Consider the following 23,032-nt stretch of genomic DNA (forward strand, 5'->3'; position numbering starts at 1 on the left):
GCTTAATAAAATAGCATGTTTGGATTCTCTATAAAGGGAATGAATTATTAGTTTACATTCTCCTGTCACTAGGTATCTTTCCTTGCTCTTTGATGCTGGCAATTGGTTATTTCCCCGAGGCACTCCAGTGATGCATTCACATGTCACCACATCCCTTGCTGTGCTGAATTGTCACTCCCAGATTCAACATGGCAAGCTGACACAGAAATTCAAGCATATCTGAGTGCTGACAGTATCTGCCTTACAAATATCCTGCACTCCTCTCAAGTCAGTGCAGGGTTTGCTCTGCTAAATAAAAATACAACTCCAATTCCTAACTATCCAAAGGCAACGGAAAGGAAAGGGGGATAGGGTTTTCATTAATTTCAGGGAATACATAGGGTGGGACATTGAGAAGATCAAACACTGCATCTTTTCATGACCTCTTTGTTTCTTTTCTTCAGCTAGACAGCTTCTTATTTTGGCATCACAAATCAGTGACACATGAAAAACTTAAGACCCTGGCCACAGGTCACATTAGAGCAGTTTCTAAAGGTGCAACCTGAACCTAGCAGTAGGTAAACACTGGTGGACAGGATACTACAGCTATTTTCAGGATCCTATAGCTATTTTTCTTTTGACTATTCCCTCAGCCAGACATATTTAGTAATGCTTAATGGATTTCTCTTCCTAGAACTTGTCCCATCTCCTCCTGCCATCTACGTACACTTGTAAAGTGTATGTTGTTACATATAACTTGTTAAGACTTGTAAACTTGTTAATACAAGAACGAGGACTTTACCATGCTAGATATCAATAGCTCAAATATCCTTCTGTGAAAGACAATTCCTCTTCTGTTTCTTGTAAATGCAGCTCCTACTAGTGTGTTTTCCTGCCCCTAACTACTTGCCCAGGAAGCCCGAGTAACTGCTGTGCAATTTCTCGTAACGGGCAGTCTGCACTTCTTTTGTGCTGAGAAGATAGCTAGTAAATAGGGCAGATCTTTACATTATTATTTGCAGAGGTTTCCCAAGGGTCCAGAGCCCTACGACCATCACAGTGGTAATTACAGAAATTTGACTTCTCATAACCTCTTGCAATTAAAACCAGTTATCGCTTAGAAGAGGAAATAAAAGCTATCCTATCATTTTGCCACACTCAACAACCTAGAGGAGGAAAAAAAAAAAATTACAACCAAAAAAACCCACAACATGCCATCAGGGACAGCAGAAACCCCAGAGAGATGATAGATAGCCTGTCCAAATAGATAGGGCTACCGTGTAGAGAGGTTAAGTATCAGGCAATATAAAAATGGAATTCTGAAGGCAAGTTCCAGTTCAAAGAGACAGGCTGCCTCGTTATCTTGAGATGTTTTCTCAAGGGGATTTATTGCAAGTCTGACAACTGCAAATGAGTTACAGAAAAGAACAGGTGGAATGATAATCACAGCCGCCACCCAAGAGTACAATACGCAGTACGGCACTCTGTTATTGACAACCTGTAGTTTCGTCCTCTGGCTTTAACTGCAGCTGATTCGGGACCATTATTTATAAGGATGAGGAACTACTTCATAAGAGGAAATCTATACCTCCAAAGCTGATGTATCGTTCTCCTGCTTGTGTGAAAGATGTCAACAGTAAAAAAAGCCAAAGTTGATGAGTATGAAAACCCACAAGTTGGGCTCACTGACTGTGTCAACGTTCACCAAGGCACAGAGAATGAAGCAGAGACTGAGTGTTGAAGTCTGCCTCTGTTTGGGAGAGAAAAACTAATGTCTCTGAGCGTTAATGGCTTTCTAATCCCAAACTGTCCAGTTTGTCCTCAAGTATCTTTTGTTAGGAGACGAAGGTGTTCTGGGGACTAACAATGCAGAACCACCTCTGGTTATCTCCAGCTGGGGGGAGGGGAACACAAGTATGCAACACGTTGTGGAAAGAAGTGTGATTCCAACTCCCTGCTATACTTCACTATTCTTCTGTGCTGTTCCTTTCATCACAGTTCCACTCCAGACAACCCTAGTAACTGCAAAGACAAGAAGCAGAGAAGCTTGCAGCTCCCTGGGGATATGGATCGCTGCTTGAAAACCTCAACGTACCTTTGAGTAAAAGCATTCAGTGCAGAGGATGTCTGGTAGGCAAAAGACTACATTTAGGATGAACAAGTTCTTTTAATTTGAGTAAGTAAATTGCTAAGGAGAGGGGAAGAGCAGGAAGATGGGAGAGGGAGATCAGCCTATGAAACCTGGAAGTGCCTGAGAGTTGCTAGAGAAGATAAATGGCTGTGATGGAAAGGGTGTTGGAAGACAGCGGACTTTACAGGGGCCGTTTCCTATAGAAGGATGTTCATCTAAGATTATGAGGAGCTGTGAGCGTGACAACCTTTCTGTGTACTTTGCATACACAAGTGTCACAGACGTAGCACACCGCAGCTCATAAATCTTACAAAACGCAGTACAGCGGCCAGCCTTTGAAAACTACTGCATTAAAATCATTACTTCTGTGAGGGAGACAAGTTTTGGGGCCCATACCCTCTACTTTAATTTGACAAAAGGAGCAGGATTCCTATACCTTCAATCTAGCATTGGCTGAATCAAGTATTGTGATAACAGAGTTTAATTGCTTAGGGCCATGTAATACCCAGACAATACCCTTCGGAGAAAAAGCGCATTACAAAGTTTTTCTTTACCCCTTTAGGAAGCCCTTCCTATTACCCAGCTGGCAAAATAACCAGCTGTTTAATGACCTAAGGAGGAGGTCAGGGTTCTGTCCGTCCCTTAAAAAGTAAACTGAGGGGAAGAGCAATTTAACACAGTTCATAAGATTTGTGCCTTAGAGTCCTGAGTCAGAGCAATCAAACTTGAGGTTATTAAAGCAAAGTCCCTGAGTCCCAGATAGGGGAGCATCCTGGAGGCAGTCTTGACTGCCAGCCACAAAATGCAGGACTTCTCACCCGTCACCTTTCCATTTCTCTGTGCAGTCAGCCTTGCTCTAGGCATGAAAAGTGGGGAAAAGGAGGCCTTCTTGTGGTCTTCTGGCTTGCTTTGCTGCAACTTCAGTGTGTTTATATACATCAATACAAAGAAGAAGATGCCATGAGATCCAGAAGCTGTTTCACCTCCATGTTTTCCAAAGGCACACTATTAGCCAAAAGGCAGATATCAAAGCATGGTGCAGGAGTGATGCACAAGCTAAACAAAGAGTTGAATTATTTACAACTTCTCAAGGCTGCATGGGCCTGCTTCTTACAAAAAAATGTTCCTTATTTTGCTCATGATATATTTAAATATATCTGTAATGTTGGACATTATTAGCTGTGAAGTTACATTTAAGTTTCATGTTAGCAGGCTGGATAAAGCATAGTTCCTTTTGCTTTACCTCTACCATCCCACATTTAGAGACACTAGGTACTACATCAATGGTTCTCAGAACTGCCAATACACTGAATTTAAGGGGCAGCACGAAGAAAAATATTTCCAATAATAAAACAAACATTAATTCTTCTATATAATATCAACAAAATTTTGCTACTACTGTACTCCACAAGTAATGGGGATTGGTTCAGAAAATGAGATTTTATCTGAGTCAACCAGAAAAAAAAGCGTCTATGACTTCCATCATGCCATCAAAAAGATGTATTTTAATCTTGGAAAACGAATTAAAAAGTTTCTCCAAATTCTAATACACCTGGAAAGTCAGAGAAATCTATTAATTTCCGTATGTCTTTCAGTAACTCTCACCACAGCAATCAGCTCTGGCTGGTGTTCACCTCAGCAATATCATTTTAACAAGCTAATTATACCCATAGCTATTTAAATCTGAACTCCATTCATTACGTGCAGCCAGCAGCACCAACAGCATGGAAGTAAAGAAGAAAAGCAGACATTATTGTCTCTTACCACAGTATAGATCTGAGGTTTGCGCCTTTTTGCTAGGTCAATTATATTGACTCCGTTGTAATAAAGGTTCTCAATGCACCCGTGGAAATTTTTCCTCTGAAAGGTTCCTGGTTTCCCTGGGACAGGAATCCCTCCAAAACTGAGCTTTTGGAAAGAATAAGAACAATATTTAGTTATCACCCCAAAAGCAAGAGAGCAGAGCCCCACTCCATGCAGCCAGTCGGGACAGTATCTAAGAACCGAGCCACGTTAACAGCATCATCCTGGAGCACCAGTGGGGCCTGGCTGCTCAACACACCACTTCATCAACCTGGGATCACCAGCCTCCCACCCAGGAACACCCCACGTGTAAGGCAATGCTGAAACACTCTCCAGCCCACAGCCCCCATGGGCCAGGAGACCCTCACCCAGCAGCAGACCACGGTGACCAGGAACCACCGAGCAATGGGGGAATAAACTCTTTCTGTCCACAGAGCACTGGGTTTTCCTGCGATCTGGAGTCGCCCCTTTCCACCAAGCATGTATCTCCACAGTTCTGGTTTCAGCCAGTGGAGGGTAGTATCACACACGCAAGGTACCCTCTTTGCACCTTGCAATCGTTTTCCCTAAATTCTGCTGTGGTTTGGTCTTTGCAGTACTCGTACACGGTATTTGTGACCCAGCAATGTAATGGAGAAGTTCTGCAGGTTACACATTTAAACAAAACTTGTATTGTACTGTTGTCTAAATACTGAAAGACGTTACTACTGTGCGGATTACAACTCATCACTTATCTGGAGGGCTAAAAGCCCTGGGAAAATAAAGTGTCCAAAATCCTTGGAGCACAATTATGTCAGATTCCTAAGGGGGAAGGAAAAAGAAAAAAAAAAAAAAGATAAGAAAAACAAAAATCAAACCCCACAACCCAGAAAAACTTCTGATAACCCCGTTTTCATTTTTCAGATGACAAAGCTTACTTCTAGTTAGATTCGTGAGCCTTTTTGGCAAAGTCTTATTGGTGGTACTGCTGGGTTTTTATTCATTTTTCCCTTCACAGCCATCAGCGCCAAGAGTGATGTAGGCTGCAGGTGGGGATCCTGCAGCCACCACCCTTCACGGTGCTTCTGGCGCATCGGGAGCTGGGCTGCAACCCTGCTGCATCCACTGCAGCAAGGGCATGCACTGCTGACATGCTGACGGCTCCTGGAACCTGGTCAGCCTTATTCCTCCAGCACTACTCCTAATGGCTTGCCTCATCTCATTATTACAAAAATAAAGGAAGATTTAGGGGTCATTTTTCCTCCCACTCCACCTGACAAGCTGGGATACATATGGAAACTAAACTTCCCCGGATAAACTTGAAAGCTCTTCTTTGAAAAAAAAGTCCTTAATGAACTTGCACCTCAGCTGTATTAATTGATCACTTCAGAGAAATAGAGTAAACAGACTGCTACTTTACATCACTTGTAGGTTTGTTACTGGCATGAGGGCTTATGAGGTAGTAATGTTTTTTTCCAGTGAGAATCATTAGTTATTCCTCAAAACACCAGACTTTCCTTCTTTCTTGTTCTATTCTCTAAGTCTCCTGCTTAGGGACTCTGTACTGGGTTTCAAAACCAGAAGAACAATCAATATCAATTATGCCACTGCTTTATTAAGAAAACACTTTCCTTTGTGATTGGTAATAATTTTAATTACCAAACTAATGGTTTTATTACCCTCAGTAAGGCCTTTAATCCCCAAAGTGCACTGAGATAAAGTTTCAGTAGACTGTATGGCTGTAATGTTTGACTTGAAGATTGTCTCACTGCAAAAAGAAAGAAACCACACTGTGTGAAAAACTAAGCACCAGGGGCCAGGACTGAGCGTCACAGAGGTCAGTTGTGATGCTGATTTACACCAGCTGAAGATCTTCTCTGCTATATCCTCTGTTTTGGAACTTCAGGAAAAAAAGTTCTGCAAATTACATTGGAGCCTGTTTTCCCTAATTGGCATCAGTCTTGTAGCAGGAAGCAAGGAATTTTATCTATTTTGAAATCAGCAAAGCTGATGACTCAATCGTTTGGCTTTTCTCAACTTCATCTTTCATCCAGCTTCATTAGAACAGGCTGCCCAGAGAGGTGGTGGAGTCACCATCACTAGAAGTGTTAAAAAACGTGTGGATGTGGCACTTCAGGACATGGTTTAGTGGGCATGGTGGTGTGGGGTTGATGGTTGGACTTGATCTTAAAGGTCTTTTCCAACCTTAATGATTCTGTGACCTCAATAGCAGTTACAGCTTAGGCCTTTGCTAGTTCAGCCTGAAGCTGTTCCAGAATCTCCCTGCCCAATAGGTTGAGACCTTTCTCTTACTTCCCTATTAAATGTGCTCATGATTTGGTACAGAAGAATTCTGAACAGTGTCAGGGGACAGGTACCACTCTCTCCACCCTGCTCTGTGAAATGCAAAGAAGGGAAACTCAGCTGGAACACAAGAAGAGCAGAGAGCAGGCACCTGCCACTGACAAGCCGTCTGCTTTTGTCCCTTGGGTGCCCTGGGAATTGATCCTTTCTAGAGAAAGTAATGCGAAGTGCAGAGGGGAAACTTGTGGTCTCTTAAGCAGTGAACCACGCCAGCTCAATGCATCCAGAGATGGTGAAGGCTCTGACTGTGCAAGGACAACCCTGTGCCTTGTGGGCTAGCAAGACTTAGTAGACAAGTGCATGGGGATAAAAATGAACATGGGTAACTTGCACGCAGGTGTGCATTGGTGAGAGGAAGAGATGAGGAACTGCCTTGCATATACATATGATGACATAAAAGGTTTTTTAAGTTTTTTTTTAATGACTATCAGCCATAATCACTGAACTCCTAGAGTGATATAAACTGCACTCTGCCACACCTTGGCCTCATCACAGGGGAGCACACCAGCCTCAGGTTTTATGGGCAGGCAGGATGTTTTCTCTGCTCAGTCCTTCCTTGGCTGAGCTGCTCTGGGTCCCTAGACCAAGATGGTCAGCATCACAACCCCAGATGTCAAGGGACCTGGGTCAGAACTAGCTGTCTCAACAGCCATGCTCAGGATCTTCCATTCCTAGTGGGAAAACAATGGTCTTTACCTTCTCATCTCCACGTGGAGAGCTGTATCCAAGGAGGTGGTGGATGGACAGAGGGACAACTCTGAGCTGGTATTCCCATGGTCAACAACAATCAGATGCCGGGATGGTGCACATTAAAATCATAGTGGACATGATGACACAAGCACCTCTCCCTACAGGTATGTGCGGTTGCTCCCTGAAGATTTAGCTAGAACCCAGGTTATACCTTTTAGTTTAGCTCAAAGTCTGACATATTTTGAAGTGCAAGCATAATCCAATGCATATTTGCCCAGAGACTAGCCATTTTCTGAGGCTGTCCTATGTAGAGTTGCACTGATAGTCTATGTTTGTTAACCATGAAAGGAGCTCTCTGGGAAGGAAATATCAAATAAAAAGATCTTTGCCAGTAAGAAACAGCTCATAGGGTGGTTGTTTTCCACCACATTCATTTTATACCAACTCAGCCTCCTCTCCCAGGTTATAACCTAAAGGGTTTCACACACCTCATAATCAATATCCAAGTGATCTGAATCCCCCTTCGTTCGGAAATGCTGGGTGTGCTTGTCTACCGTGAAGTTCACTTGCTTGTTGAAGCGCTCTATGAGAACCGAGTGCCAGTGCTGGTCATCCAGGAGGCTGCCCAGGGTGACAGACGTGTGGCTGTTACTGAAGTGCAGGTTGGAGTCCCCTGGAGGGGCAGAGACAGGCAGAAGACACCAGAGTTACCTCTAGGTCCTTAACTGAAGCATGGGAACTCAAGGGGAGCACAGAGCAATGCTCCTAGGTGCAAACTGGACTCTGCCCATCAGAAACAGACCCTTGACAAAGCCTTTGATTCTTTGGGCCTTTTATTCGTATACGTGTATATACACACATGCATACATTTTCTTTCCCTGAAATCCTTGCGATAAACCAGGAGGTTTTCCTGATGCTGCACTCACACATTGCAGCACGCAGGGGATTGCTGCTCTGCCTATGCCCTTGGTTCTGCTATGCATTGGAAGACCTGGTGTTTTAAGAGTTCCCTTCAGGTTGCACAAAAATCTCCTGTCTATTCCCATTAACAGATCACTCCTGACACTTCAGTTTCAACTATGTGCTTTTTGTGTTTTAACAAGAAAATTGCATCTGTTCATTTTCAGAGGAAAAAATCCACAAGTCTGAAGCAACACGAATGCAAATGTTTTGTTCAGCTCAAAAAGATTCTTAAACCTGGTGTAGGTCTCCAAAAGTCTGGATCAAGAGTCATAAAAGTATTTAGGCTTTAATCCTGGTGATTTCAAGCACTCTCCTGTTTTCCAGCTGACTACATGTCTGAACACTTCAGAGCCTCTCATTTAAAGGGAGTGTGTGGCTGAAAGAAAAAAAAACCTTTTCTCTCAGACTATGCATTCACAACAGCGTGTCCTCTGCAAGAAGTAACATAATACATTTAACTATACTACATTCTTATCCTAGTATGAAACATTTGTAAGAGGAGGACAAATCTATGGAGACAAAGAATCCCACATTCAGAGGCTTGGGATGTAGCCACTTGGTCCAAGTAACATCCAAATACCAAATCCGAAAAATTCTGCATTCTCATTTCTACTCTTTGATGAAATAAAGAGAAAGACGGAACTAACTAGTTGGAAACTAAACAATTAAAAGCTTATGTAAAAATGAAATCCAAGAGCTATGGAAAATTGTTACTGACTTTTAAAGCAAACACAATTAAGCACAAGGGGAAAAACACAGCAAAAATTATCTACAAATTCTGTTTTAGTACCTTCAGTTTGCTCCCACTAGTTTATGATTTCTTTTAATTCCCCAAGTCATAAACAGGGGACTGAGATACTGCACTGTTGCCTGTTTTATCTGCTCTAGACAAACCTCTTAAACTGTCCTGGAATTGCTATTTTGATATGGCCCCTACTAACACCATACATTACTAGATGCCACATCTCCCATTTTTATTACGAACAGCCTTGGCAATCTAAGCACCATGTACATGAACTGCAAACGTCTCACATTACTTTATTCATCAAAGTTATTAAGATTAAGAGTGGCAGTGAACTACTTGGACCTTAATTCCCTCCCCTCCTTGCCCACACCCTCATGGTTAACAGAGGGACAGGTTTTGTTTCAGCTTTCCATCTGGATGGGCCACTGAGGCTTTCAGACCCAAGTCTGAAAAAGCTCAATACCCAAACAGGGTAAGTGCAGCTCCTGTGCTGATCAAAAGTACAGCAATGCAGGCGTGGAAGCTTCTGCCCAACTCAAACCCCTCAGTGTGCAAAACATGAGTCAGCAGGGACTGCTGTGGCCAGTTCCATGGGTCACCCACAGACGAAGCTAATACAGGTTTTGCAATAAGGCTGGAGGAAGGTGTATGATCACTCCTGCTAGAGCAGCTCCTGCCACTATCAAGTGCTTTAGTGTATTCACCAGGAAAAAGCAAGCACCCTTCTGCAGAAAGAAGTTAAGCCAGCCTTTCATCTCCTCTCTCTGACCCAACATGATCACACAGTGATGGCGTGCCAGATATTCACAGTTTTCAGCTAAAACCATCTTCAGAAGCAAAGCAATACCAGTGTGCACAATGTTTTGACCCGAATGTTTTCATTTAAATTCTGTGTTGTCAGCTCAGTTCTGGTCACAGAATGGAAAAAATAAGACACAAACCAAAAATAAACCTTTTGCACTATAAACCAAACTTACTGGGAATGCTGTTCTTAAAAATATAGACAATAAAAATAAAAAAGGAGTAAGGGGAAGAAATGGAATATTTTTTAAAAATCACTGCTTGGAAGCATCATCAAGCAAAGGTCAAATCTTCAAAAATAGTCATTTTGCAGCTCAGCCTTGGTCAGCACTAGTTACAAGAGCCAAGGTTTCTTCTTGGCTCAGCTCTAATGTCCTGCATGACACCAGTCAAGTCTATTCTCTTCTAATTCCCCTCCCACCTTCTCTGAACAATATTTAAGCTATGAGGTGAGGCACACAGCATGTTTTGTTGGTCTCAGCTGGAGTTTCTAGATACTGCCTAATATAAACAACAGATTTATAAAAGTAAACCAAGACAATCCTTGTTACAGTAATATGTGAACTAATAAGCCTAATTACCCTTACCCAGGTTGAGGTGCAAGGAGAGCTTCCCTTTCTGCAGTTCCAAGGTAATGTAGTCTCCACGCTGTCCTTCTCCATGGAATAAGACTCCATCCCCCTGCATGCTCTTGAACTTCAAGGAAACCACATCTTTGAATGTGCTCATAAGCTTCTGATTGAACCTGTAGAGGAGTGAACTTCTGCCATCGAAGTCTGCAATATCTGACTCTGGGGGAAAGAAGATGGCAAAATGAAGAGGAGGGGCAGCATCGGGAGAGGGACCATATTTTTTCAGGATCTTTTCTAATATCGCTTGGAGACAGGTATTCTCATAAGCATACATCCACAGGCCGTATATGGCATCTGGGCAACCACACTTTACCCATTTCCAATCCTCTCCCTCTGTCTGGGGAAAGGGAACAATAGGATAAAAGCAGAACTCCTCCGCACTTGTCCTCCTCTCTCTCATGCAAGATGGCTTTCTCACTCTACTTTTTAGAACAAGACAGGTGCCTTCCATAATATTCAGATATCCACAGCATCCATTGCCACATTTGCTGTTTGTCTCATAAACACACCCAGGATGTTATTCATTACTTGGAACACTCCAGTTCTCACTCCACTTTTTGTAGCTTCACAAGCATCTGTTGAGCTGTTTCTGCGTGTCAGCCATGCCTGCATCCACCTTTGCATCATCTTACCCTCTGAGGTTTCGCTGCTTGTTTGTGATGGGCATTTATCAACCATATTTCTGCATGCAAATCAACTAGGCTGGCAGGAATAGTCAAATATCAATTCAAAAAGCTTTTGAAGGGATTTCATGGGAACCAGGCATCTAACCTGATTATACACCTTTGAAAATCCTATTAGAAAGATATTTTCCCCTTCAGCCAGCGTCTAAAATGCAATCACTGTGATGAGAAACAAGCTTTCAATTCTTCAATTGCAATTAATATTTCCCTTGGCAGCAGCAGCCTGCAGTACTCTTTTTGCTTTATAAAGTGGTATTTTAAGCAAAATGTATTTTTAATAAACTTTTTAAATACACATATAACCATAAGATTTCAGGTAGCTTTAAATACTTTTAACTAATGTATTGTATGCAAATATGTGGCTGACATATGTAAATTCAATTCCAAATACAAATGCAATTTGGCACAAATTATGGATAAAATATCTACTTGTAAATAATAAATCTGACAATTGGTATTTCTCATTGTTAAGAAAAATATTAAAAATTAAGAACACCAGACGATGAAGAATCTGAACAAAGGTTTACTAAGCTACATAACTACTGAGATACATGCATGAAGACAAAGAATACCTTCGCAGTAACCAAGAAGAAAAAGCATAGACTATCTTTGCAAACCACATGTTTTAATGATAATCCAAAGCAATCAGTTTTCCATTTTCTTTCAAAAAATAACTGAAAGGTCCATATGCAAAACAATCAAGACTTCCAGGTTAGCAACTGTATTGTGGTTAAAGTTGGTGATTTAAGTCATCTAGGCTCCCTTGAGAGATATTCTGTCCTTTTGAGCGTTAATGTTAAGTTTCACTTGTTCCTCTTTAAAAACAGAAATAATAGGGGTTTTGTCTTGTTTGGTTTTTTTTCTTTTCATTTTAAAGTGGACCAAGATTTAAAGAGGTTTGCAATTAAAAACTACTATAAATTCAGAAAATAAAAGACTTGTTAATGATTTCTTACCATGGAAACTACCATCAATAACTTCTGCATGTCAGTATGACAGTTTGTACAGAAGTTTGGTGCACGCTTACAAACTTGAATTTGTAAGAGCTCAAAATTTAAATCTGATGTGAACTTCTGCCACTCCAAAACTGATTCCATTCCAAATCAGTAGACAACTGATTTTTTCCTAGGAGAATAAATACACAAAGAAATTAAACCCTGGGAAAAATTCACTCCAGAATAAACTGAGACCAACTTCTTATTTATGATGTCAGAATTATTACAGCTGTTTATCATCATATGTGGAACAGTTGCTAGTTTAGGAAGTATCATGAATACAAGTATTCATGCCATCTGCTTTTACTGTTTTTTACTTCTGAATTAGGTGTTTAGAAACAGCTCCTGCAGAATTGCTGATTTCTCTCTATTGACAACTTGACTGCCAGTTTGTATAAAAAGAATTAAATTCATAGTTTAGTTCTTATTAATTTCCCCTAGCTACATTAAAGACTTCAATTTTTTTAAAAGTAAATCACAAGTATATCATAAAAATGATTTCATTTTAACACAGGAAAAATTAGGAAATAGCTTATAAAGAAGTTACAGTCTTTGGTTTCCAGTGCATCTTGCATTTAAAGTTGATTTTCCTCCTTGCTCTCAAAAAAACAAAGATACTGTAAAAAAGCACTGATTCAATGCTGCCATAATAGCAGCCCTTTTTCCTCCCTCTTCAGATCCAAGCCTTCAACTAGTCTGAATTCACACCTGAGTCCTTGTTCTTAACTCCCCACTAAGCCACAGCATAACACACAAATTCTAGAACAGCTCTAACACTGACATTTACGGAGCATAACACAGAGGCAAAACTGTTTCTGAAAAGTTCTGCTTCACTAATTATCGGGGGAGAGTACACTGGCCAATAAACAGCCCTGAATTAAATGGGAAGATGTCAAATAAATGCTAACACTGGCAGCCAAAAGTCATTAGTGGCAGTTTGCATGAAAACAAACTGTTGGCTTTGTGTTAAAGATTTAAAGATACAGCACAATTCTAATACAGTCACTCCAGAAAACCTGCTTGTTTGTTTAGTGTTTATTTAGAGTCCATGTACATCCATAATACACTTGCAGCGAGAGAACAAAGATCAAAGATGTTGTTAAGTATCAGAAAACCTAGGAATAACATATTAAAACACAACATGTGGTGAGATGTTGTTAAGTATCAGAAAACCTGTAGGAATAACATATTAAAACACAACATGTGGTTTCATTCTACACTGCCTGCTGGTTTAGTTATGCACACTGAAGATAGACCTTACTCAGTTTGGGTACTTTTCTACACTGTTTTCATCAACAAGGCGACAAAACTCATCAAAAGTGAGATCAGACAAAAGACGCTTCTTTCGTGTTACTCTCCTCCAACCCACAATTCAAACAGATGCCTCTGCTGTAAATACATATATACTTCTGCTCACAGGTGAAGAAGTTCCCATAAAATAGAAATAGAAATGATTCATCATACTTTTCTGAAATTCAGTAGAGTTTCTGGTCCCAGTGGTCCTGGTTATGTTATTCCATTTGAATTTCCTTTCCCAACACAGATCCAAACATCAAAGGCACTTTGGTAGAAACACAGGCAATTGAAGGCAGATTACCAGGTTAGGATAATTCAGCATTTAAAAAAAAAAAAAAAAAAGAAAAAAAAAAAGAAGCATGTGACCACAGGGCTCAACCTGTGGCACCAGCTATGCTGAGAGGAGCCGGGCTGGGGGCAATGTGAGAGCGTGGAGTTCACTTGTGCAGCAATCTGCTCCTGGCAGCAGAAGGGATACACATTGATTCTTACAAAGATGGTTCTCCTAGTGATTTTGGAAAAAGTAAACACCTACTTGGCGAAGTTATTGCAAAATACAGAAATATCCTCTACAAACAGTTGCAATTTGAGACAGGAACTTTTGGTCTTGCACTTGCATCAATGAGCAGAAGCTTTAACTCCCTGCAGGAGGGAGGAGAACTGTTCCTGGTCTGAACACATGTCTCTCCTGGCCAGTCACGCCTTACCGGCTTGAGTGAGTCTGAAGCAACCTGACTTCCCTCTCCATACCCCTCTCAGACATGCAATCCAAGGGATGAATGTGGATGAGCACCTCAGAGGTGACTGTTCTGCTAGGCAGCTTTATCCGTATCACAGATCTGTTTGCCCCTTGGTAAGCAATCATTCGGGTATGTATCTTACGCAGTTGGTTACAAACACTACTGGGCGATGCCAATCAGACATTAAGTGGTTCTCTGCAATGCGTAACTTTTCTATCTCATAGGAACACAAAGGAGAGGATGGAGCAAGGTGGGGAAAAAAGAAAAAAAAAAAAGAGACAGAAAAAAATCCAGTAAAAGTATCATTTAATCAAAAAGTAGAGTATCAGATCATATTCCCTGAAGCAATGATAGCAAAAGATGAGAAATCACAGTTCCGAACTGCGAATGACGAACTCTGCTCTCGAAAGCAGAGGATACCCTGTCTCACACCCTATCATTGTTTCTCCTGTGGTTTCCCAGCCTGTTAACTGCATATCCACCTGATTCTGCTGATGCATTTTGGACTATTAACCAGTTATAGAATACGATCAGCATCTTCAATGCAGCTATAAATCTTATCCTACAAAAGCAATTGTGTCAGCAGATTTTTCTCTGGTGCTAAGCTAACAAGACTTTTCCCAAGTATAAAGATATACCCATTCCCCTCTCACCGCTCCTCGCATCCAAAGCAATCGATTTGCCATTTGTCTGAACACCTTGTCTGTCGCAGCTCTGGTTATCCGTTACAATCAAACTGCCTCTGGAGCTACCGCTGCAAAGGGACAGCGAGGGTTTACACATACTTCTGCATGGAAATTTCCATTTAACTCATCACAAATCCTTTTTTGAACAAGAAACGTCAACATGTATTTTCAGATCAAGATCAATTCATTACTATTTCAGCACCTATTTTGAGGATGTGAGATGGAATCTTTGTGGGAATTTCAAATAAATGTAATTAATATTCATTTAAATACATACTTTCTGGGTAAGAAAGTAAACAACAATTAGCATGTCTCATCTGTGAATTCCAGCTCGTTTGATGGCCTTGGAGTGCTTTGTTGCACAGGAACTTCAATCTGTACAGGACAGGGTCAAGCACACTCACATGTCTGAAAGAGCTTTGCTATTAAAACCATGTTTTTATGTTCCAAAGAAACAATGTCAACTGGCAGCCAATTAGAGGGTAGAAAGAAAAAAATAAAAGAAAAAATAAAAGAGAAAAAAAAAAGAAAGAAGAAAGCTCTCTTGTTTGACAGAGAATTTTGTGGATAAATTCATAACAGTAAATTACTTCTAGCAGGAGTAATAAATACCAGTGAGTGCCAGTCAGCAGCACAGTGCACTCACACGTTAATTTAGCCACTTTGGCATCTACTGCACATAGAGCTTAATCTTTAATGTGATTCTTCGGTATTTTTTGTTACTGTGTCCTGTGTTTGGTGACATACAGGACCTGATGTCTTCCACATGCCCTCTACTAAACAGTCATCATTGAAAGCTGCATTTGCCAAAACTTAGCACAAGGTTGTGTTCCTGGGACCTCTTCAGAAGAGTATGCAGCACAGGACAGTCATACTCCAAAAACGGGAGGTCAGAGCCTTGCACTAGCACGAGTGTCACATTCACCTCGCTCTGCCATCACAAAAGTGCTTAAGCAGCAACGAAGCCATAAACCTCTCCTACAGCTGTCATCTTCTGCTCCAATATGCAAGGTTAAAACAGAGCCGATGTGAGCAGAGACCATCCAAGGAAGCACAGGCTACTTTGCATGCCCTGGTGTATCACAGCGAGGTGCTCAGTTGTAGGTTGGCTGTGGTCCCAGGGTTTTAACAGATGTGCAACAGCACATGAAATTCAGATGGCCTGAGCTGTCAGCATCCCAAACTTTTGTTTCAGCCAACCAATGAAGGTTGCCACTCATTCAAAAAGGACTTCCAACTTGCCTGTAAATGAAAATTTTAATTTCGCAGTTTTCTGTCCCAGATATCAATATAAAGCAACTCTGTTTTCAGATCAGGTGCCGTGCTTCTGAGGCAACATTTGCCTGAAAGGTGGAATGGACAGCCAGCAGTCCAGCATCATCTGAATTTCAACCTTCTTCTACAAGCAGGCTAAGAGGCAGAAATGACTCTGCAGTCACACATGCACTTCCGTGCAGGATGTGGTTCATCTGTGTTCCACATGCACATGTTCTCTTTTTATGTTCTACTTCAGGACTGGATCCAAAGCTACAATGCCGGTGGAAATCCTTTCTTCAACTTCACTGGACTTAAGATGCAATACTCTGGGTTTGTTTACCTAGAGAAACCTTTAAGTCACTCCAATATCATAAAGAGGATTTGGCATAATTGGGAATTCAGTTTTTACAGATTAATTTGTATCAGCTGAAACCTTTGGTACAGGTAGGTGACTGCAACGTTGTTCCTACACCCAGTCTTGCATCCCTTCTTTCATGAAAGTATACACACAGACCCTTGTGTGAAGGGTCATCTCTTAGAGATGGTGCACGTTCGGGATATTTGTTCTTCTTCTAGCTCTGTTTCCTTCCTTGCTTGTGCAAGAGCTTGTCTTCTAGTGACTTTTTTATCATTTTTTAAAATTCTTTTAAAATTATTAATATATTTCTTGTGCCAGAATTGAACATGGTAGATGAATGTCTACACTGTCAAACATTACAAAATGCAGTTTTGTAGGAGTACACCAGCTCAGGATCTGCTGCAGATATTCTGTCAGTATGACAGTAAAGATGACATTTTATAAATGATCAAACACCTTTTGTACAGTGCCAGAGTGTCTGGTTAGGAGTAGCCAAGACTGTGAAACTGTCAACACGCTTGAGGGACGGGATCCTATCCAGAGGGACCTTGACAGGCTTGAGAGGTGGGCCCATGTAAACCTCATGAAGTTCAACAAGGCCAAGTGCAAAGTCCTGCACATGGGTCAGGGCAATCCCAAACACAAATACAGGCTAGGTAGAGAATGGATTGAGAGCAGCCCTGAGGAGAAGGACCTGGGGCTGTTGGTTGATGAGAAGCTCAAACATGACCTGGTAATGTGCATTTGCAGCCCAGAAGGCCAACCATATCCTGAACTGCATCAAAAGAAGCATGACCAGCATGTCAAGGGAGGTGATTCTCCCCTCCACTCTGCTCTGGTGAGATCACACCTGGAGTACTGTGTCCAGTTCTGGGGCCCCCAACATAAGAAGGACATGGACCTGTTGGAGCAAGTCCAGAAGATGATCAGAGGGCTGGAGCACCTCTCCTACAAAGACAGGCTGAGAGAGTTGATGTTGTTCAGCCTAGAAAAGACAAGGCTCTGGGGAGACCTTATAGCAGCCTTCCAGTACCTGAAAGGGGCCTATGAGAAAGATGGGGACAGACTTCTTAGCAGGGCCTGTAGTGACAGGACAAGGCGTAATGGTTTAAACTGAAAGAAGGTAGAGATTTAGATTAGGTATAAGGAAGAAATTCTTCACTATGAGGGTGGTGAGGTACTGGAACAGGTTGCCCAGAGAAGTTGTGGATGGCCCAACCCGGGAAGTGTTCAAGGTCAGGCTGGATGGGGCTTTGAGCAACCTGGTCTAGTGGAAGGTGTCCCTGCCCATGGCAGGGGTGTTGGAACTAGATGATTTTTAATGTCCCTTCCAACCCAATTCATTCTGATTCTATAAGCAAAACTTATAGACAGGTATTGCTTGGCATATGCAATTTGCCGGAGAGAAATGCGAATAGCACAATTATATAAATGGAGTGAATATTTCAACACTCTAAAACTTTTATGAATCCTTTTATTTCTTTTCTGGCTTGCTTCAATCTGATACTTTAATTCTGCACAACCATTTTTATTTCCTGTACCTGCAGGGTACAGGACAAAGATGAAGACTTCGATGATACCAGCGCAAGGGAACTCAACCTGCAAGTGACTCTGAAGTCTTCTTCATATCATAGAAGATACAACCACAATCTGACATTAAAGTAGTGCCCATGCAGTATTTCACATGGAGTAGTACCAGGACACACTCAAACTACAAAAGTTTTAACCTTCAGTTACAGTTATGTTTGCTGCACATCTGTTCGGACTATATTCTTCACTGCAGAGGATTGGTCATCATTAACAGAAGAAAGCTCTTTGAAAACAGATGAGATAGTTGCTTTGGAGTGATGACATCAAGGGCAGTTGGTTTTCATTTGTAGGTTTCAGTTTCCAGGTCCACTGGTAGGAATGGAAAAGTTCTCTTGCCCTGGCGACTATTCATCCAGACCAGGCTGTTGCAGGCCTGTGCTTAAATGAATGACAGTCCACAGTGCCTGAGCAAAGTAGGTGGAGAAGCAGCATCTACACACAGATCTACAGAGAGACCATAACAAGGATCTTCCTCTGAAACCATATGAATCAGTCCTGATACCCGAGTTTAGCGTTGAGGACACCAAGAATCCTGGAGCTGTGTCTCTCTTCAAAGGGATTGCATGAATCAAAAAGGTTAAAAACAGTTTGCTTTTTGATTCTGCTCAGGTGAATTTAAGAAGCCTCCCAAATAAGAGTTTTTCCATTTATTACCTTACAACACCTTTTCTGCACCCGGCATGAGCAGATGAGGACCTGATCTAAATGGGGAGATGTACAAGTACAATAGTGTCACATGATGGTGACTTGTGTCACAACACATCGAGCTTACTGGTAAAATGCTGTCAATCCCCTGAACTCTCCCCAGCACAATCTCACCTGTCTCCAGCAGCATGTTGAGACACATTTGACCATTTCAGAAATAAAACCACAGCCACCTGAGAAACAAATACCGGACTTCTGTTTCCTCATTTGTGGACTTGTTTCTGTTTCGTGCGAGGGAGCAACACTGGTCCTTTCTCTTTATGTTTGCACTCTTCTGCGGTGAGAGGACATTCCTCTGCAGCAGTACACCGAGATAACTCGGTGGCCGAAATGCCCCAAGGCAATAATGTTTATAGGCTGCTCCAAAGCCCAAGTGACAAAGTACTGCAGACCAGGTCTTAGAGGATCATCACCACATGTTATGAAGAATGTCAAAAAAACACTCATGCAAAAGCAATTGCAGCAGCAGATGAGTTCTCTGCTCTCTGGAGCTATAAAGTCCTCGGATAGAAGTACACTAGCTGCACAATCTGCAGCACTTCCCTCAATAACTAGTGAACTTGCCTTAAAAACAAAAATTAACTATTTAAGGAAAAGGTGTTATCATTCCTAAATAAAGTCCTACAAAAGATCCCAAGCAGCTCTGTGCCTTCCAGCAGGGCGGGAGGTTTGGCAGCATCTGACTCCCTTGCGCTTGCAAGCAGCAGCAAATCGCTCTGTGGTGGGCTCTGAAAGCTTCACCAGCTGAATGAGATGGGCCAGCACAGCCCTGGGTAGAAAGGCAATGACAGCTACTGAAAATATAAACTATGCCTGTGTATTTCACATTACATTTTAACTCATAAAACTTGTGCTGGACCCTTCCCACAGTACTGACAGCATCAACAAAAAGCTCTGTGAGAAAAACGTGAGTTAAGATGTAGCCACTTACTGTAGGAGCAGCCGAAGACCTCAACTCGCAGTCCTATCCGCCCACCGACATTCCACTTCAGAGGGACGAAGCGCAAGAAGCGGGCTTTCACGGAGTGCAGAAATTTGTGGTGAACCACACTGTCAGCGTTGCTGTTCCCTGTGAAAACCTGGAAGGACGGAGAGCCTTGGTGAGACGTTTAGCACCGAGAGGTGAATGCAGCACTCTGATCAAGGCTGTGAACTGCCACCCTTCCTCCTGATTCTCAGCTTAGTAAATTACTCACAATTATTTAAATTGATTGTCAAGTTTTCTTCTAAGTGCTGTGTCTCTCATGGGGGGAAAGGAGGGAGAGAGCAGCGCACCTCAGTGGAATGGGAGGACGTATACAGGGAGTTACAAAAGCAGGTTGTTGATGGGGATGTCACAGAAGATGCTGCATAATTCCTGCAAACGCAGAATTTCCTGTGCACAATACTCCATTGGCGCCTAACAAACCCAGTGTCCCTTCAGTGCAGTGAAGTATGGGTCCCAGTTTAGACTTTGGTGCATTTTGGGTAGTAGAAAACGATGGTCACAAGGCACTGAGGTTGGCCAGAGCCTGGGAAACGGAACAGGAAGGTGTACATCTACATCTGCCACAGAAAACTCAAGCAAGACGCAGGAAGAGACGAAAGCCTGAGTCAGTACACAGGAGAGTCAGCATTTCACCTGTATTTGCACCAGGAGAGTTAAAGCTTGCAAACAATAATAATATAACTTTTCTTGCCTATTTAATTAATTGCCTTCAACTGCAAGCCAACATTAATGGCTCTACTCAGAATTATCACTCAACAAGAGGAACTTTTCTCATAGATGAAGAATGACTGTAGGATTTCAAAGACAAACCTTAAGCATCCAAGCTCTGATCCTGCCTGAAGCTTTTTTAATTCATCTTTACACACTTACTCTGTAATATTGGGCTAGGAATATCACAGACTTCCTGCTATCTTCAGAACATTTGAGTAACTCAGCTAGGACTTAAATTTGAAGCTAACAGTTTTGTAAAACATGAAAACCGAAGACAAAACTCACACAAAAGAAACCTAAAAAACCTCACAGGAAGGCCGTATTTGTAAGACCACCTTCACTTTGTAAGTATAAAATTTCATCACAAGAAGTCGTACCAGTTTTAAATGCTTCTGCAGTTCAAAAGCTGGCACCATTCATCTATGCAATGCAACCGCAAGCACAAATTGGAATAACCCCAGTAAAATAAACCTACAATTCATTCCTGATGGCCAAAGGACGTGTTAAAAAAAACTGAGGGTTTTTCTCCACTTTTAAACAGCTGCTATTTAGTCCTTTTTTTCAATTTTTACTGAAATACAAGCATTCCAACTTTTTTCCCAAATGTTGTTAAAAACGGTGTAAAAGTTCAAATTCCGTGTGTTCTTGTTTTACTATGCCCAGCATGTTATGGTTTTATTAGAACTATATTCAACAAAAAATATCCTTGAACATTTCTAAGGCGCAATACTTTGAAACCATAGCATGCCTTTTTCATTTCACCTTAAAAAGTCTATGCTGGGAAAGTTCCTTTATATTTAATAAGCCTTATTTTCCACCCAGTCACGGGTGCAAAAGACAGCATATAACTCTATTCTTAAAACATGCTTTGCAAGGCCATTTCATTGCTGGTATTGCTTGCTTGTGAAGATGAACAATTTTACTGAAACGATCTCTCAAAACCCCAGTTACCTAAGAGAAGTGAGGAATGACCCTTCAAAACATGTGATACGTAAAATTATTTTTATTAGGAGCTTATCAGGCTGAAACAGGTACATAATTTGGCTTTGCTTATCCTGCATCTCTTATTCTGAATGTTTTATGCACAAGATCTTGTCTTCTACGGTAGTATGTGATGGTTATCAAACCTCTCACAAATTCAGTTACATTATATAACAAAAAGTTTTTGGATGGGGATTCTTGTTGATCTTAACTCAAAGTTAACCACATACAGCAGTTCAGCGGCCTTGCCCATGAGATGTTTCGAGTGCCACAAGTAGCACTTCAAGATATCCTGGGCTTACTCATATTGCTTTCCAGACAGGAGCCAAACACAAGTTCCAGCAGAGAGTATTTCAGAGGTTTTTTCCTTAGATTTCAAGTGAAAATAACTTGTTGTTATCAGTAATGAAACTGTCAGCAGAGAGCAAGTCTCAGTCAGAGCTGTGGTAGCACTCTCATTTTTATTAAGGGACTTGTGCATATATATGAGACGGATAAAGGGGAGTGTTGTTTCCTTTTTGGTTAGAAAGCTCATCCTCTTGGAATCCTGTGATGATGTCAAAATCTCACCTTTCATAAGATAAAAAAGAAAGAAGAAAGAAAAAAAAAAGAGGGAGAACAGAGTTTCCAGTTCACCCAATTATGAAGAAAAGCTTAAAACACAGTGACTAGAATGCAAGCGAAAGGTGAAAATTAAGAGACAAAAGAAAAAGTACACCTTAATATATCAATACTGTGAAACAGAGGTCTGCGTTGTTTTTTTTCTCATAATCCTCTCATACACAAGGCTGTCAGTACTGCACATTGCATCACAGGCCCACGAGGTAATAATTTTTTGGTTTATATTAAAAAGAAAACATTCTGGGAAAAAGACCAAGTCAAAAGTCACAGCATCTCTAGAAATCTCCCCTTGTAATTACAAACTAATGGGAATGGGGTTATTTGCAAATAGAACTCTGCTAAACAGCTGTGGTGGTGCATTTCCTCCTCCCACCCTTGCTCCCGGGCCACTCTATGACCTTAGGAACTCTCATCAGTTGCTGGCCTTTGTGCAAATAGTTTGGTGGTTGAGAGCCCCTCGACCGTACCAAGCACTCTTGCATAGCTGCAGTAGGGAATGGCACAGACCGTACCAGGAATGCAGTTGCCTGGACAGGGCAGGGAACAAGAATGGGAATAACTAATCATCTCTTGACAGCCCTGGAATAACCAGTACCAGCGTTACTGGAGACTTGAGAAATTACCGGTCTGGATTGTGGCCAGGACAGAAGTTCACTGATGCCTAAAGTCAATCATCTCGCGACCTTGTAATGGCGGGTCCAAGTGAGGCCCTTTGAGCTCTCCTGGACCTCAGTGGGCTGCAACCAGCACCCCCCTCCCAGTGCGACGCGTCTCAGAGCTCGCGAACTCTCAAGTTTGTGAAGTTAGGAGGACCGTTGCCAAAGACCATCACCAGGACCTGGGATGAAACCCCCACTCCTTCAAACTCAACCCTTGCCCACTCAGATACGCAAAGGCATTCAACAGGAATATTTCACTGAACTCGAGGGGAATTTTTAACAGGTATACCTTTATATAGCTGTATCTATCTGTGTGTATATATGTGTAATTTGAGAACTTCATTAAGTCTTTAACTAAATTGTCTTATTAAGCTTTGTTAGAAAGTTATGTAATTTAATATTGTGGTTTACCTTGATAGCGTTAATGAATTTTAAATTGCTGATATTCCACATTATATTGCTGCCATTCTAAAGTTATGCAAAACAAAAAATCATATGTTAAATCATCACACCAAGATCCCTGCCCTTAATCGCTTTAGATATAAACCATTGACCAAGTCTGGGACTAGGAGTGGATTCAGCCGCACCTACACTTCTCTGAGAAGGAGTTTCGAAAGCAAGGGGGTCCACTCTGAACCTCGTGACTCAACAGGAGGATCTCCCTCATCTTCTTTC

The 23,032-nt window shown here is 41.6% G+C and overlaps 1 protein-coding gene across 1 annotated transcript in view; it reads right to left on the minus strand.

Annotated features, from left to right (window-relative positions):
• LOC104624852 (contactin-associated protein-like 5) overlaps positions 1-23,032 on the minus strand; it is a gene marked incomplete at its 5' end in the record, with an annotated part of 125,196 nt that overhangs the window by 46,492 nt on the left and 55,672 nt on the right. Inside the window, 4 exons of the mRNA XM_010292356.1 lie at positions 3,875-4,018; positions 7,435-7,619; positions 10,043-10,246; positions 19,329-19,476. Coding sequence (XP_010290658.1) covers positions 3,875-4,018; positions 7,435-7,619; positions 10,043-10,246; positions 19,329-19,476 — 681 coding nt within the window. The remainder of the gene's footprint in view (positions 1-3,874; positions 4,019-7,434; positions 7,620-10,042; positions 10,247-19,328; positions 19,477-23,032) is intronic.

Source organism: Phaethon lepturus, unplaced genomic scaffold, assembly GCF_000687285.1.
Source record: "Phaethon lepturus isolate BGI_N335 unplaced genomic scaffold, ASM68728v1 scaffold15640, whole genome shotgun sequence".
Classification (NCBI taxonomy): domain Eukaryota; kingdom Metazoa; phylum Chordata; class Aves; order Phaethontiformes; family Phaethontidae; genus Phaethon; species Phaethon lepturus.